This window comes from Oncorhynchus nerka, linkage group LG26 (genome assembly GCF_034236695.1).
Source record: "Oncorhynchus nerka isolate Pitt River linkage group LG26, Oner_Uvic_2.0, whole genome shotgun sequence".
NCBI lineage: Eukaryota > Metazoa > Chordata > Actinopteri > Salmoniformes > Salmonidae > Oncorhynchus > Oncorhynchus nerka.
Genome location: NC_088421.1, coordinates 31,267,974 through 31,286,316, shown reverse-complemented (window position 1 = coordinate 31,286,316; position 18,343 = coordinate 31,267,974). Strand labels below are relative to the sequence as shown.

Here is an 18,343-nt window from a genome sequence, read left to right as displayed (position 1 = left end):
AGCCATTACCATGAGCCTGTCCTCCCCAAATAAGGTGGCACTAATCTCATGTGCTGTGGACATATATATTGGGACCCCAGTGATGACTCCCCTCAACCTAGAGTAATCACCAGGTGCATGGCTTTTAATCTTCTTCCCATTAAGCTTTTCCATTTGCAGAATCTTCCCTTGCTGAGCCTGGATACCACAAAATATTAGCAATGTACCATTTCCAATTAACCAGGCTGATTTAAATTCACCTCTCTCTTTCTCCACGGCATTAGTTATGTGCCGATTGTCTATGGTGGAAGCTACTGGCGACCTGGGAGGAGGGACTTTAATCACGCTGTAGAAATATTAGTCTATCGAGATCTGAAACTCTCAGCTGTTGTAATGAATTTAGGGATAGTGCACATTCTGAACATAGTTTTTTTTAAGTCAGTAAGAATCCCCATACCTCAAATTTCAAAATCCAACAGCTAATGGCTGCAAGACATAAAGACCTGCATGATTAAATACCGCCTAGGCTTTTAGAATAGAATACCAGTCTTGTATTGCGCAGATGGGTTCAAATCCATTTGCAGTCAGTCTCACTTGTGTGAGTAACCTTGCATGAGACCTGAAGACTTGTTCGGCAAGCTAATGCATAGGCTTTAGCTCAGTGGGCTAAGACAGTCTTGTGGTGGGTTTGATGACAAACCCAGTTGATCACACCAGACCTGCCCTCTCTCTTCAGCTGAGCTGTTTCTCCTTCAGTCACCACAACTGTTTTGTTTTATTGTAATGTATTTAACACACACCCTTATGGCAAAAGTTACAATATGAAAATGCATTACAGTCGACTCAGCCTGTCCATACAATTTCTGAATCTGATCAATGTTAATCTTGTTAAATGGGCAATCTGCAGTTGCTACATCCATTTTGCACTTATAAATTAATGGTATATACCCATTGATACAACTATCGTACACAATGTCATTAGTCATACCTCATCAGAACCCAAAATATTAGCTTGTATTATTCCATTGGGTGTAAACGAGGTTAATGTAAACAAACACTGTATCAGTGAAGGCTGGTGGAAGGAGCTATAGGATGATGGACTCATTGTAATGGCTGGAATGGAATACTGGAACGGTATCAAACATGGAAAACACATGTTTTACGCCGTTCCATTAACTCCATTCCATCCATTACAATGAGCCCGCTCCTCCCACCAGCCTCCTCTGCATTGTATAGCCTCAAACCATGGTTACAACTTTAACTTGGATATCATGGATGGTCAGTCCTTGCATCCATAGCTCTGTCTATGCATTTAAGTGGTAACATTTCTCCAGGCTCATCCCTCAGATTTTTACCAAAACAGTATTGTTTCAACTACCGATTGGCCCTTTAAAGTTAAATAGCTTGACGAATATTTTTACAATTTTTGGATTGGCTGTGAAGAGCGGTGCATTCTGGGTAGGACGTCAGCGCGTCCATATCTGTATTTTACTGCTGCTGAAGTAGAGAAACCGGAGTCATGAAAGGGATCCGAACTCTAAATAAATTATCCGTGAGTCTCGTTACTCTATCATATTAAGCGTGTATTTTATAACGATGTATCATGAGGTTTCGTGCATTCTTTCCGTTGGGGAGTCAATTAGAACCCACCCTGCGGACTCGCCGGCTAAGTTGCCAAGGTTAGCTAGTGGAAACGGTTACCGTAGCTAAAGTTAGCTAGGCGCGCTTACTTCTATAATTTTGACAGAGAATGTATCCAATCGATTTCATGAACCTATAATAGCCATGCTTACTTACAAATGAGGCTATGTACTACATTTTACAATGGCATGTTCTCTACTGGCGAATCGCTGGCAGGCTGTATTGCTAGCTAGCTGTCACGTAGCCCATGGTTCCATCCAGCTCAACCCACTGAAGGTCATTTCGGTTCTGCTGGTTTTCAGATCAATCCCACACTGACAATTCAAACCAGGTGACATGCCATGGAACAGTCAATGTCTCAATTCACCGATCAAGTAATCTCATTGCAATGTTGATTGGTAGTGATGGGATTAAGTATCTGGCAGTTTTAGCTACGAAGGTCTGACAATAAGCCACCGGCTTTCTCCCGTATTATCTAGTATACTGTTGATTTCTAGGAAGCTTGACAAGTTAATGTTTTGATATTGCCCTGTTTTTGAACAATGTATTATAGTATATCTGGAGTGTGCTGCAGAATTCCCAGTGCTACTTGCTAATGCTTGACATCCAAAGCATCAGCATTGAGATGTTTTAATGTAGACTACTCAGACAGAATTCGCAGTGGCAGCCAAGTGTTTGGTGTCTAGCTCAGCTGTCTGCAGATAGGCTTAGCTGACAAACTCAGCAAAAAAAGAAACGTCCTCTCACTTTCAACTGTTTATTTTCGGCCAACTTAACATATGTTAATACAAATTTACACAACAAGATTCAACAACAGACAAACTGAACAAGTTCCAGACCAGCGATGGTAGGTTTGTGCCTATAAGTGATGTGGTCGCCAGTGATGTCTGGTGCCAGTTCTTGCTGTGAGATGTTGCCCTCGACCTCCGATCCAACAGGCCCCAGGCGTGCTCAATGGGATTGAGATCTGGGCTCTTCGCTGGCCATGGCAGAACACTGACATTCCTGTTTTGCAGGAAATCATGCACAGAACGAGCAGTATGGCTGGTGGCATTGTCATGCTGGAGGGTCATGTCAGGATGAGCCTGCAGGAAGGGTACCACATGAGGGAGGGGGATGTCTTCCCTGTAACGCACAGCGGTGAGATTGCCTGCAATAACAAGAAGCTCAGTCCGATGATGCTGTGACACACTGCCCCACACCATGACGGACCCTCCACCTCCAAGTCGATGCCACTCCAGAGTGTAACACTCATTCCTTCGACGATAAACGCGGATCTGACCATCACCCCGGTGAGACAAAACCTCAACTTTTTGCCTGTCCTGTCTGGTCCAGCGATGGTAGGTTTGTGCCTATAAGTGATCAAATCAAATTTATTTATATAGCCCTTCGTACATCAGCTGATATCTCAAAGTGCTGTACAGAAACCCAGCCTAAAACCCCAAACAGCAAGCAATGCAGGTGTAGAAGCACGGTGGCTAGGAAAAACTCCCTAGAAAGGCCAAAACCTAGGAAGAAACCTAGAGGAACCAGGCTATGTGGGGTGGCCAGTCCTCTTCTGGCTGTGCTGGATGGAGATTATAACAGAACATGGCCAAGATGTTCAAATGTTCATAAATGACCAGCATGGTTGAATAATAATAAGGCAGAACAGTTGAAACTGGAGCAGCAGCACAGTCAGGTGGAAGTTGAAACTGGAACAGCAGCATGGCCAGGTGGACTGGGGACAGCAAGGAGTCATCATGTCAGGTAGTCCTGTGTGGTGTGGTCGCCAGTGATGTCTGGTGAGGACCTGCCTTACAACAGGCCTACAAGCCCTCAATCCAGCCTCTCTCAACCTATTGCGGACAGTCTGAGCACTGATGGAGGGATTGTGCATTCCTGGTGTAACTCGGGCAGTTGTTGTTGCCATCCTGTACCTGTCCCGCAGGTGTGATGTTTGGATGTACCGATCCTGTGCAGGTGTTGTTACACGTGGTCTGCCACTGCGAGCTGTCCATCCTGTCTCTCTGTAGCACTGTCTTAGCCGTCTCACAGTACGGACATGGCTATTTATTGCCCTGGCCACATCTGCAGTCCTCATGCCTCCTTGCAGCATGCCTAGGCACGTTCACACAGATGAGCAGGGACCCTGGACATCTTTGTTTTTCCAGAGTCAGTAGAAAGGCCTCTTTAGTGTCCTAAGATTTCATAACTGTGACCTTAATTGCCTACCGTCTGTAAGCTGTTCGTGTCTTAACCGTTCCACAGGCGCATGTTCACTAATTGTTTATGGTTCATTGAACAAGCATGGGAAACAGTGTTTAAACCCTTTACAATGAAGATCTGTTTAGTTATTTGGATTTTTACTAATTGTCTTTGAAAGACAGGGTCCTGAAAATGGGACGTTTCCTTTTTTGCTGAGTTTATTAGCTTCTCAGATATCAGGTTCCAGATTAGTTTAGGTCAGAGGTCTCCAACAGGTCGATTAGCTCGCAGCCCACCTACGAGAAACTCTCCAAACAATTCTGAAAGTACATACAATTGATCAAATATCAGACACAGCAAGCTCCCAGTTACTATCTAATCAATGCAACATTGACATTATCCAACTCCTGGTTAGCCACTATTGGCTTAAAAAGCCAAACCTAACACTATCTGTCTTAATTTCCAGCAATAATGCGTTTGTCTGTGTGGTGCGCGCGTTTATCCATCACACTATGTGTTGCCAGTTGATATGATAACCATTTTGTGGGTTGACAGATAGTTTCCCCAAAACCTCAATTAAATGTTAACTGCAAACTTGGTGCTTCTTCTTTGGTATAATGGTGTTAGCATCAATTATATGTGCATTCTGCCACCTACACTACAAGTTGATAATAAGGCTCTAAAAAGGAAGGAGAAAAAAATGGGGTAAAAAATCTATTAAAAAAAATTCCATTCAAACTATCTAATGAAATGTTAATTAAACTAAAGCTTTTCTGTTTGAAGCTGGTCCCTACACAGGCTCAGAAGGATCCTGTCATGGTGGGACATATCCAGGTGACAGTAGTCCTTGCAGTGCTTCTGTCATTAAGTATTGGAGGCCCAAAAACTTAACGGCTGCAGATATAATGATGTCCAGCTTCTTGGACACTTGTGCAGTACAATTAATAACTGTGGCTATAAATGCTACAAAATACACATTTTTCACAATAAGTGTATTCAACGTTTGCAACTGGTTGTGGCATATCCACCTCCATATCTTCTTCAGAACTGTGGCCTCTTGCTCCTTCAAAGCTCTTCACCGACTACATCCCTGATCTTTGACACCTCAACCTCTTTCACCCTAACAGGGCACTCAGGGAATTCGGAAATACGATCACATTTTACATTAAGACTCTTCAATAAGATTCCTTCCTTCTGCAAATACTTGACACAAGGCCAACCTTTTTACACTTCTTGCATTGCATCGGGTTTTGGACGAATGCTATTACGGCGTATCTTAGGGTGGTATATACTAATTAAACAATAATACATAAACTGTTCATTTTCCCCATTCTCCATGTTTGACATGCCGTGTATTAACTAAGCCTGGAATTTTTGGCCTTACATAATGATTATGAATGTCCAATAGGACGCCAGAAATAACATTTTACCGGTGCCCTGCTCCGAAAATCAAAGCTGTTCACTTCATGCGTCGATATTTTCGCGCGCCACAATGCACACTCCTTTTGCTCTTTAGATACACACAATATCAACACCATACCACTTCTGGTTACTTTGACTGCATCCACTTTTCCCAACGCCGCCTTCACCATCCTCGTGACTTCAAAAGGGTTTCCCAAATCTTTATCCAAAAAACGTACTCCAACAAGGAACGATACATCAGACTCATTTTCCACAACAACATAAGCCCATTTTGTTCCATTCTTGTTCCATTCTTCACTGTTGTCCACTAAGCTTTCACGCTAACTGTACTCGATGCGCTTTAATCGACACTTCTGCTTCCGCCATCTCACGGTCCTAGCATATTCCTCACTCACTAGATACGCATTTAAATTGCCAAATGCGCAATTTAAGGGGAATTACACAAAAAATAAATCTATTTTTACATACCTAAGTTTTCTTACATACCTAAAAAAAAAAGTTTTCTCATGTGATTTAACCGTTGACATGGACTCAGAACATCCAATTTCGTTGTTTTTCTATGAACAATTATACTTTTGAAAGTGAAAAACTTAAACATCTAAAACCAGGAAAAATAAAACAGAAAACATAAGTGTACAAGAGTAAGTAGTTCAATAAGAACCCGGAGAAGAGAAGAAAATGGGCCTATTTGAAAGCTAGAGAAAAATGAGTAGCTTGCTACAGTTTTTTAAGTAGTTCTCATGCCAGAAAAGGTTGAAGACACCTGTTTTGGTCATTTATGTGGAAATAACATGAAATGCTTTAATGTGGAAAATGATCTGTAAGACTGCATACTGCAAAAAAAATGAGTAGCTTCTATTTCTCTCTTTCATATTGTTGTCTGTACAACCATAATCTCTTCTGACATTAGATGTTTGACTGGGGGTTGGATCGTATCAGGTCTTTAGGATTTAGCCTTACTACCAATTGAGTTTCCCTACACCTCACCCTCATCTTAACCAAGGTGCTACAGCCAATGTATGATGTGTCTTCTTGGAAGGACAAATAAGAAGGCGGCTTAACATACTACATATTTCAGGTTGGCCTGGCACCCAGTGAGTCTACCCTCAGAGTGGACTAAATATCATCAAGCAAACCCACTGCTCTAGTCTAGACCAGGCTCAGAATTCATCTCCCATCTTTAGGTCTAGAGGAAGCTGCTCGTATCACAAAACATCCTCCTAAACAAAACCTGTTATTATGGTCATTAGAAGTCATTTGACTGGGGTCATTTGAGGACAGAAGGAAATCTAGATCCCTCCACATGAACTGAATAGTGTATCATATTGTAATTCCCTAGCCGAGGAAGTGCTGTTGAGTGTTTGTTGACATGATTTTTATAATTTCCCTCCCCAGATACGATGCTATGCAGCCAGGAGGAGTGATGTCCTCACTGAGCCCTTGGCTGGCCTGAAGGCTGGGGCGGCCCTGCCCCCCCAGAGTGTACAGGTATGTCATAGAGGCCAAGACGTTTTCACATGGGATCACAGGAAGAACTCTGGGCCCTAGTTGTAGCCCAAACTGGGGTGTGGAGTTTTTCTTGGTGGGTCCTTGCATGGCGTGTCAGGGATGAGGATGTGCTCTACTCTATGGCTAAGCATTGTGATTATGTTCATGTGTAGACTTGTTTTAGGTACTACCATGCACACACTTTTACTTACTGTGTAGCCATATTTTTCCCTCCATATTGGAAAATTAACTTTTGGTTGTGTAGTTGATCACAAGAACTTTACCTCAGTTGAACAGAATGGAATGTTTACTCTCTTACTCACTCTGCAGTTTCCAAAACAACAATGCTGCCAGTCTCACGTGTGTTCCAGCTGTGACATCATGACTCTCCCTCCCTGTATTCTCTACTAGGTGTCCAAGCTGCCCAACGGTCTAGTGATTGCGTCGTTGGAGAACTACTCTCCCGTGTCCAGTGTGGGTGTGTTTGTTAAAGCAGGCACTCGTTATGAGACTGTGGAGAACCAGGGAGTCAGTCATGTCCTGCGGTTGGCAGCCAACCTGGTAAGTCCCAGTGGTTTTATGAATGGATTGATCTCTTTGACTTGTGAATGACTTCAACAATAAGGGCAATTTCCATCACAACTACACTGTTTTTAAAGTCCTTAAGTTAATGAATGAACACTGTCACTGTTGTTGTTTTCAGACTACTAAGGGAGCGTCTGCGTTCAGGATCTGTCGTGGTGTGGAGGCAGTGGGGGTAGTCTGAGGTCAGTGAGTATGGAGAGTACAGCACTATGTCCCCTCCCTCCCTGTCCCCTAACCCCATTTTTGTCCTCACGCAGAGTATACATTATACTGTTTCCTATCTCCACATACAGAGTGTATGTTATAATATACCCTCTGTTACCCTGTATGGCTCAGTTGGTAGAGCATGGTGCTTGTACCGCCAGGGTTGTGGGTTTGATTCTCGGGGCCAACCATAAGTAAAATGTATGTACGCATGACTGTAAGTCGCTTTGGATAAAAGTGTCTGCTAAATGGAATATTATTATTATATTATACACTTGTGTTGTGTACCCCTTCCCTCCTTGTCCCTTATTCCTTCTGTGTCTCCGCCTGACTTGCCGTAAATAAACGTAAATGTAGGAGGCAGTGAAACGTTAACACCAACTTCAACACCCATACCTCACACAAGCTATAGCTTCACTACATTATAGATGCACACACATACAGTTGCCCTCGAGTCAACAGGGGGCTCACGTTTTAGGATAGAGCAGAATGAACAAGATGAGAGAAGCACAGAGTCACATGCAGGTTGACATTTATTGGGATGAATCTTGTCCTGGGGGCAAAGCTAAGTGTTCCGCTAGATGGGCCAGCTGCAAAGTTAAAATTGGCTATATCGTAAACAAAGTTATGAAAACAAAAATGTGTTGGTTTTTTTCCGTCTCAATTTAAGGTTAGCAGTATGGTTATGTTTAGGTTTAAAATCAGATTTTATTACTTTGTGGCTGTGCCAGCTAGTGACCACCCTCCAGTACATTAGTCATCCCAGTAAATGCCAATCTGTACACACAGCACAAGAATGTTCCTATTTTCACCTCATTCCAAAGCAATGTGCATCATAGCTAGTCTAGTCTGGAGGATGTAGCTAACATGTCTGCTTTCTGTATGTCCGCAGCGTAACGTCATCGAGGGAGACCATGGTTTACTCTGTGGAGTGTTTGAGAGACCACTTGTAAGTACCCTTACTACCGCAGCCAGACTCCCTCAAAGTGTGTGGGTTTACTTTGGTGTTGAATTGATGGATGAGGAAACTTTAATTACGGACACTTTGTATGCGAGGACAGGGTTGATTCATGGTGTAATTAGCTCCTGTGTTTCTTACCTATTTATCATAGAGGCTTCCCATAGGGCCACTTGAGATCATCTTGATGCATCATCTACAGTGGCAAGAAACAGTATGTGAACCCTTTGGAATTACTTGGATTTCTGCATCAATTGGTCATCAAATTTGATCTGATCTTCATCTAAGTCACAATAGACAAACGTAGTGTGCTTAAACTAATAACACACAAATTATTGTATTTTTCTTGTCTATATTGAATATATAAATTAAACATTCAGTGTAGGGTGGAAAAAGTATGTGAACCCCTAGGTTAATGACTTCTCCAAAAGCTAATAGGAGTCAGCTAACCTGGAGTCCAATCAATGAGACGAGATTGGAGATGTTGGTTAGGGCTACCTTGCCCTATAAAAACCACTTACAAAATTTGAGTTTGCTATTCACAAGAAGCATCGCCTGATGTGAACCATGCCTCGAACAAAAGAGATCTCAGAAAAATGGTTGACTTACATAAAGCTGGAAAGGGTTACAAAATTAGCTCTAAATGCCTTGATGTTCACCAGTCCACGGTAAGACAAATTGTCTATAAAAGTTCAGCACTGTTGTTACTCTCCCTCGGAGTGGCCGTCCTGCAAAGATGACTGCAAAGAGCACAGCGCAGAATGCTCAATGAGGTTAATTAAGAAGAATCCTAAAGACTTACAGAATCTCTGACGAGTCTATGATACATAAAACACTAAACAAGAATGGTGTTCATGGGAGGACACCACGAAGAAGCCACTGCTGTCCAAAAAAACACTGCTGCACATTTGAAGTTTGCAAAAGTGCACCTGGATGTTCCACAGCGCTACTGGCAAAATATTCTGTGGACAGATGAAACTACAGTTGAGTTGTTTGGAAGGAACACACAACACTTTGGAGAAAAAAAGTCACAGCACACCAACACCAAAACCTCATCCCAACTGTAAAGTATGGTGGAGGGAGCATCATGGTTTGAGGCTGCTTTGCTGCCTCAGGGCCTGGACAGCTTGCTAAAATCGCCAGAAAAATGAATTCCCAAGTTTATCAAGACATTTTGCAGGAGATTAGATCTGTCAGCCAATGGAAGCTCAACAGAAGTTGGGTGACGCAACAGGACAACGACCCAAAACACAGAAGTAAATCAACAATAGAATGGCCACATCCTGACTGATGGCAGCCCATTCTCACTGTGCGTGCAGATGCACTCACACCTGCCTGCTGCCATTCCTGAGCAAGCTCTGTACTGGTGGTGCCCTGATCCCACAGCTGAATCAACTTTAGGAGACGGTCCTGGCGCTTGCTGGACTTTCTTGGGCGCCCTGAAGCCTTCTTCACAACAATTGAACCGCTCTCCTTGAAGTTGTTGATGATCCGATAAATGGTTGATTTAGGTGCAATCTTACTAGCTGCAATATCCTTGCCGTGAAGCCCTTTTTGTGCAAAGCTATGATGACGGCACGTGTTTCCTTGGAGGTAACCATGGTTTACAGAGGAAGAACAATGATTCCAAACATCACCCTCCTTTTGAAGCTTCCAGTCTTTTATTCAAACTCAATCAGCATGACAGAGTGATCTCCAGCCTTGTCTTCGTCAACACTCACACCTGTGTTAACGAGAGAATCACTGACATGTCAGCTGGTCCTTTTGTGGCAGGGCTGAAATGCAGTGGAAATTGTTTTTGGGGGATTCAGTTCATTTGCATGGCAAAGAGGGACTTTGCAATTAATTGCAATTCATCTGATCACTCTTCATAACATTCTGAAGTTCATGCAAATTGCCATAATACAAACTGAGGCAGCAGACTTTGTTAAAATTAATATTTGTGTCATTCTCAACTTTTGGCCACGACTGTACAGAAAATGTTTGTTTGAGGTTATTGCTGCCAAAGAAGGGTCAACCAGTTATTAAATCCAAGGGTTCACATACTTTTCCCACCCTGCACTGTGAATGTTTACACAGTGTGTTCAATAAAGACATGAAAACTTCTAATTGTTTGTGTGTTATTAGTTTAAGCAGACTGTGTTTGTCTATTGTTGTGACTTAGATGAAGATCAGATCAAATTTGATGACCAATTTATGCAGAAATCCAGGTATTTCCAGAGGGTTCACATACTTTTTCTTGCCAATGTATGTTGAGAGTTATGACTGTTGCATTGTCCGTGTGTGTCCATATGTTTATCTGCCCATCCAACGTCCATCCTTCTCCTCAGAGACACAGTGATTGAGTACCTGATCAACGTGACCATGACCCCAGAGTTCCGGCCATGGGAGGTGGACGACCTGACCTCCAGGGTCAAGGTAGACCGGGCCCTGGCCCACCAGTGTTCACAGATAGGTCAGCAACACTTCCCCTCTATTCACTTTATTTGTTCAGCACGATTGCTCCTTGTTGAATTAATATGTTTTAGGGTAGCCTAGTGGTTAGAGTGTTGGACTAGTAACCGAAAGGTTGCAAGTTCGAATCCCCGAGCTGACAAGGTACAAATCTGTCGTTCTGCCCCTGAACAGGCAGTTAACCAACTGTTCCTAGGCCGTCATTGAAAATAAGAATTTGTTCTTAACTGACTTGCCTAGTAAAATAAAGGTAAAATAAAAAATAAATAAAATAAAATTACCAGTAGCATTTTGGTTTAGTATATATTTGTATGCTGCCGATTTTATTTATTTTTTGTCTAGCATCCTGTTATTAGTTCTCCTTGCCAACACACTGACTGAAGTCTTTTGTGATGGGGTTTATTTCTCTGAAGGTGTCATTGAGAAGTTGCATGAAGCTGCTTACAAAAACGCTCTATCCAACTCCCTGTACTGTCCTGACTACATGGTTGGCAAAGTCAGTGGTGAACAGGTAAGACTGTTAATAGCTGTGTTTTTCACTATAGTGCTGCCTTGTGTTTGTCACAGCTTAGCTCTCTCTTAAACTCTCTCCTACTTCCTTATTCCCCTCAGCTGCAGTCCTTTGTCCAGAACAATTTCACCAGTGCCAGAATGGCTCTTGTAGGACTAGGTGAGTGTGTCTGGCTGTTAGTGTTTTTGATCCAATGGCACCCTGGGTTCTCCTTTTAACATGTTGCAGCTCCTTCAGCATGTCTCCGGGGCTGTTCTGATTCCTTGCCCTACCTTTTCCCTGAAGTGTGCAGCCCCTCATGGATTGAAAAGGAATATGGTGGAAACTCACTCTAGCCAATGTATTACTTTTAAATCCTTGAGGGGATATTGAGCAAGTGCCCACTTCAGGAAGAAGGTTAGGGAATCGGAACAACCCTATTGATTTGGTCACAATAAGGGTCATATCCTTTGAATTAGGCTGACGTAAACACACTCTCCTTCTGTGTGTGTACGTACTGTGTACACATCACATTTCCTTTGGCCTCTGTCCAAACCCTAGAGTTAAAGGCTGTCTAAAGATATGTGGAGTAGAGGTCAGCTGTTCTGCTCCAGTATGACACACTTTGTGTGTGTGACATGACTGCTCTCTGGTATGTACAAGTGATAGGAAATAAATTGCTAGTTACATATTGAGATATTATTTTTGACGATATCGTATAGTTTTGATAATATCGCAATATTGATTTTGCGCTTGTTGGCCGTACCTGCCCCAAAACTTGTTCTCCCATCTTCTTTTTAAATAGGGAGCCAATTTGTTTTCAGCACTTACACTACCTGTCGAACATCTCATTCCAGAATCATGGTTAATAATATGGAGTTGGTCCCCCCTTTGCTGCTATAACAGCCTCCACTCTTCTGGGAAGGCTTTCCACTAGATGTTGAAACATTGCTGCGGGGACTTGCTTCCATTAAGCCACAAGAGCATTAGTGAGATCGAACACTGATGTTGAGCGATTAGGCCTGGCTTGCAGTTGGCGTTCCAAGTCATCCCAAATGTGTTCGATGGGGTTGAGGTCAGGGCTCTGTGTAGGCCATTCAAGTTCTTCCACACCGATCTCAACAAACTATTTCTTTATGGATTACGCTTTGTGCATGTTGGCATTGTCATGCAAAAACAGGAAAGGGCATTCCCCAAACTGTTACCACAAAGTTGGAAGCACAGAATCGTTTGAAATGTCATTGTATGCTGTAGCGTTAAAATTACCCTTCACTGGAACTAAGGGGCCCGAACCATGAAAAACAGCCCCAGACCATTATTCCTCCTCCATCAAACTTTACAGTTGGTACTATGCATTGGGGCAGGTAGTGTTCTCCTGGCACCCTCCAAACACAGATTCGTCTGTCGGACTGCCAGATGGTGAAGCGCGATTCATCACTCCAGAGAACACGTTTCCATTGCTCCAGAGTCCAATGGCGGTGAGCTTTACACCACTCCAGCCAACGCATGAACTTAAGCTTGTGTAAGGCTGCTTGGCCATGGAAACCCATTTCATGAAGCTCCTGGTGAGCAGTTATTGTGTTGATGTTGCTTCGAGGCAGTTTGAACTCGGTAGTGAGTGTTACAACCCGAGGACATACAATTTTTACACGCTTCAGCACTCGGCAGTCCCGTTTCGTGAACTTGTGTGGCCTACCACTTCGCAGCTAAGCTGTTGTTGCTCCGAGACGTTTCCACGCCACAATAACAGCACTTACAGTTGACTGGGGCAGCTCTAGCAGGGCAGAAATTTGAGAAACTGACTTGTTGGAAAGGTGGCATCCTCTGATGGTGCCACGTTGAAAGTCACTGAGCTCTTCAGTACAGGCCATTCTACTGCCAATGTTTGTCTATGGCGATTGCATGACTGTGTGCTCAATTTTTACACCTGTCAGCAATGGGTGTGGCTGAAGTAGCCGAATCCACTAAGTTGAAGGGGTGTCCACATACTTTTAGCCATGTAGTATATTTCCCTTACTGATCAAAAGTCATTTTCTCATGGCTCTCTCTTATCCCTCGGCAGCAGACATATGGTGAGCAAAATATATATTGAATCGAAATAAAATCACAGTATCGAATCGCAATACATATAGAACAACACTACATATCGCTTCAGCACTTAAGTATGGTGATAATATCGTGAGGTCCCTGGCAATTCCCGGCCCTAGTATGTACCCCTGTGTGAAACACTGAACTGAGGGCATGTGATGTCTGTGTGTGTGTGTGTGTGTCTCCTGCTGGCTCTCTGGTGTGTCTTCCAGTGACATGACCCCTGTCTGTGCCGTCTCTCCCCAGGTGTGAATCACTCAGTGCTGAGGCAGGTAGGAGAGCAGTTTCTCAGTGTCCGCAGTGGGGCTGGAGTTGCTGGGGCCAAGGCTGTATACCGCGGAGGTAAGACCCATAGAGAGCCTTAGAAGCAATGCACGCCTAACGGCTGAGCTCTAGTCTGGGCCACTGATTCAGTCAACCCCAGTGTGTGAGCCAAGATGGGTTGTGTGTTCGTACCCTGATGGTGGTTAACCGTGTGTGACTGTGTGTCCCTGCAGGTGAGCTGCGGGTGCAGAACGGGGCCGGTCTGGTCCACTCGCTGATCGCCAGCGAGGGCGGTGTGACTGGATCAGCAGAGGCCAATGCCTTTAGTGTGCTGCAAAGGGTTCTGGGAGCCGGGCCACACGTAAAGAGAGGCTCCAACGTCACCAGCAAACTGAGCCAGGGCATCGCCAATGCAACCACACAGCCCTTCGATGTGAGTAACTTCCCTGTTTGTTGCTACAGTTATTCCTGTGTTGTTGGTTGTGGTCACTACAATATAAATCGATATTCAACATAGCTGAAATTCTACATAACTGGAGTTTTCATTGTATGATTGTCTAAATTACGCACAGAGAAAAATAAAAGGTTTAGAGGTTAGAAAGCACAATGATCTTGGACTATCTTGTGTACAGAAGTTAATCTAATGCTTATTTCTCTGTCCCCTATTCAGGCCACAGCCTTCAATGCCACATACGCTGACTCTGGACTCTTTGGAGTCTACTCCATCGCCCAAGCTGACTCCGCAGGAGAGGTGAGCACACTATAATGCAGTAGTAACATAAGAACGTGTTAGAACCTGATATATGTTGATAAGTGACTGTCCCTAACAGTGCCTGTCCCTCTGTACAGGTGATCAAAGCTGCCATCGCCCAGGTGACAGGGGTTGCGAAGGGAGGCGTGTCCGAGGACGATGTCACCAGAGCAAAGTGAGTTCACTAAACAACATGGCTCATTAAGTAGACATGAAACTTGGTGCTGTCTCTGTGGTTTTATTTTTATTTAACCTTTAACCAAGCCAGTCAGTTAATAACAAATTCTTATTTACATTGATGGCCTAAAATAACTTCTTGCCCTGATTTGACCTTTAACCCTTTCCCCCTCTTACCTGGTAGGAAGCAGTTGAAAGCTGAGTACCTGATGTCCATGGAGAGTTCCGAGGGCCTGCTGGAGGAGATGGGGGCCCAGGCTCTGTCCAGCGGAGCCTACCACTCACCAGAGACAGTTACCCAGAGCATCGACTCTGTCAGCCACGCAGACGTCGTCAACGTGAGTACACTTCAACATTCACTACTGCTAGGTCAAGAAGGTATTATAGGCCATCAATGTAAATAAGAATTTGTTATTAACTGACTGGCTTGGTTAAATAAAACCACAGAGACAGCACCAAGTTTCATGTCCACTTAATGAGCCAAGTTGTTTCGTGAACTCACTTTGCTCTGGTGACATCGTCCTCGGACATGCCTCCCTTCACAACCCCTGTCACCTGGGTGATGGCAGCTTTGATCACCTGTACAGAGGGACAGGCACTGTTAGGGACAGTCACTTATCAACATATAGCAGGTTCTAACATGTTCTCATGTTACTACTGCATTATTGACCTTCATGGCTAAGACATAATAAGTGTGTGTGTATGTATATATATATATATATATATATATATATACACACACACACAGTTGAAGTCGGAAGTTTACATACACTTAAGTTGGAGTCATTAAAACTTGTTTTTCAACAACTCCACAAATTTCTTGTTAACAAACTATAGTTTTGGCAAGTCTGTTAGGACATCTACTTTGTGCATGACAAAGTCATGGCATGGCTTTAGAAGCTTCTGATAGGCTAATTGACATCATTTGAGTCAATTGGAGGTGTACCTGTGGATGTATTTCAAGGCCTACCTTCAAACTCAGTGCCTCTTTGCTTGACATCATGGGAAAATCAAGACATCAGCCAAGACCTCAGAAAATAAATTGTAGACCTCCACATGTCTGGTTCATCCTTGGGAGTAATTTCCGAACGCCTGAATGTACCACGTTCATCTGTACAAACAATAGTACGCAAGTATAAACAACATGAGACCACGCAGCCGTCATACCGCTCAGGAAGGAGACGCGTTCTGTCTCCTAGAGATGAACATACTTTGGTGCAAAAAGTGCAAATCAATCCCAGAACAGCAGCAAAGGACCATGTCAAGATGCTGGAGGAAACGGATACAAAAATATCAATATCCACAGTAAAACAAGGCCCATATTGACATAACCCGAAAGGCCGCTCAGCAAGGAAGAAGCCACTGCTCCAAAACCGCCATAAAAAAGCCAGACTACGGTTTGCATCTGCACATGGGGACAAAGATCATACTTTTTGGAGAAATGTGCTCTGGTCTGATAAAACAAAAATAGAACTGTTTGGCCATAATGACCATCGTTATGTTTGGAGGAAAAAGGGGAAGGCTTGCAAGCCGAAGAACACCATCCCAACCGTGAAACACGGGGGTGGCAGCATTATTGTGTGGGGGTGCTTTGCTGCAGGAGGGAATGGTGCTCTTTGCAAAATAGATGGCATCATGAGGAAGGAAAATTATGTGGATACATTGAAGCAACATCTCAAGACATCAGTCAGGAAGTTAAAGCTTTGTTGCAAATGGGTCTTCAGAATGGACAATGACCCCAAGCATACTTCTAAAGTTGTGGCAAAATGGCTTACGGACAACCAAGTCAAGGTATTGGAATGGCCATCACAAAGCCCTGACCTCAATCCTATAGAACATTTGTGTGCAGAACTGAAAAAGCGTGTGCTAGCGAGCTGGTCTACAAACCTGACTCGGTTACATCAGCTCTGTCAGGAGGAATGGGCCAAAATTCACCCAACTTATTATGGGAAGCTTGTGGAAGGCTACCTGAAATGTTTGACCAAAGTTAAACAATTTAAAGGCAATACTACCAAATACTAATTGAGTGTATGTAAACTTCTGACCCACTGGGAATGTGATGAAAGAAATAAAAGCAAAAATAAATAATTCTCTCTACTATTATTCTGACATTTCACATTCTTAAAATTAAGTAGTGATCCTAACTGACCTAAAACAGGGCATTTTTACTAGGATTATATGTCAGGAATTGTGAAACTGAGTTTTAATGTATTTTGCTAAGGTGTATGTAAACTTCCGACTTCAACTAAGTGTGTAAAACATTAGGAACACCTTCCTAATATTGAGTTGCACCCCCCTTTGCCCTCAGAACAGCTTCAATTCATCGGGCATGGACTCCACTAGGTGTCGAAAGCGTTCCACAGGGATGCTGGCCCGTGTTGACTCCAATGCTTCCCAGAGTTGTGTCAATTGGCTGGATGTCCTTTGGGTGGTGGACCATTCTTGATACACACGGGAAACTGAGTGTGAAACACAGCAGCGTTTCAGTTCTGGACACTTAAATTGGTGTGCCTGGCACCTACTACCATATCCTGCTCAAAGGCTCTTAAATATTTTGTCTTGCCCTTTCACCCTCTGAATGGCACGCATACACAATCCATGTCTCAAGGCTTAAAAATCCTTCTTTAACCTGTCTCCTTTCCTTCATATACACTGATTGAAGTGGATTTAACTGGTGACATAAATAAGTGATCATTGCTTTCACCTGCTCAGTCTATCATGGAAAGAACAGGGGTTCCTAATGTTTTGTACACTCTGTGTATGCCTGTGAATATTTATGGTGAATATATTGCCCCCTTGGCTATGGGCGTTGCTGTCTGTATGTGCCCCTAAATCCTTCCTTTCCCTCTATGTCTATCTTCCAAACTATACCTCCATCTGTCCTATAAAATAATAATGTTTGGGTAAAGTGATCGGAATGCCATTCTCCAAGTAAAAAATAAAGGGGAAAAAAATAAATATATGAATAACATTTTTCAAGACTGATTTCTGTGTGCATCCTACATTTACGTTTATTTATAGCAGATCAGCTGGGGACACAGAAGGGGAATAAGGGACAATGTGATAAGTGTATTATTTTGTTTTTCCAGGCTGCGAGAAAGTTTGTGGACGGCAAGAAATCGATGGCAGCTAGTGGACACCTCGCCAACACACCCTTTGTGGATGAATTGTGAAAAGAAATAAACCATAAACAATGAAACAGTTATTTAACATTTTAACCTGGGCAGGTTGTGCCTGGCTGCTTACTCCAGAACAAGGAACCTGGTTCTGATATGAAGCCCATGACTTCATCTCACAGCAAACGATAATCCTTTGTTAACAAATAATGTTAAAGTTTGTTCTGCAATAATTGTACACAGGCATCAGAAATAATTATGCTTTTTGTTGTCAATTTCTCTGTATATTTGATGTAAATTCATTAAATGGTCTATCTACAGTTATGGCAGTCTGATTTGATCACCAAGATGAATGTGAGTGATGATATATCTGTGTTATTCCGCCCAGCTGCTGCAGGGGGAGACGAAGAGCCTTGAAAATCTGTTGGAGCTGCTGCATCAGCAAAAATGTTGCATCTACTGTAGCAGCCAAGTATGTTAGACTGAGGGAAAATTGTGGGGGTATTGTTTATATCAAAAATATAAACGCAACATGTTTC

The 18,343-nt window shown here is 43.1% G+C and overlaps 1 protein-coding gene across 1 annotated transcript; it reads left to right on the top strand.

Annotated features, from left to right (window-relative positions):
* The first annotated feature begins 1,420 nt into the window (after positions 1-1,420).
* On the top strand, positions 1,421-18,124 carry LOC115119155 (cytochrome b-c1 complex subunit 2, mitochondrial). The gene is given in 15 exon segments (XM_065010411.1): positions 1,421-1,531; positions 6,625-6,717; positions 7,129-7,278; positions 7,421-7,466; positions 7,469-7,484; positions 8,399-8,455; positions 10,795-10,919; positions 11,332-11,429; positions 11,531-11,588; positions 13,743-13,838; positions 13,994-14,193; positions 14,431-14,511; positions 14,610-14,686; positions 14,873-15,026; positions 17,778-18,124. Coding segments are annotated over 15 exon segments (1,368 nt in total). The 5' UTR covers positions 1,421-1,498; the 3' UTR covers positions 17,862-18,124.
* The last annotated feature ends 219 nt before the right edge of the window (positions 18,125-18,343 follow it).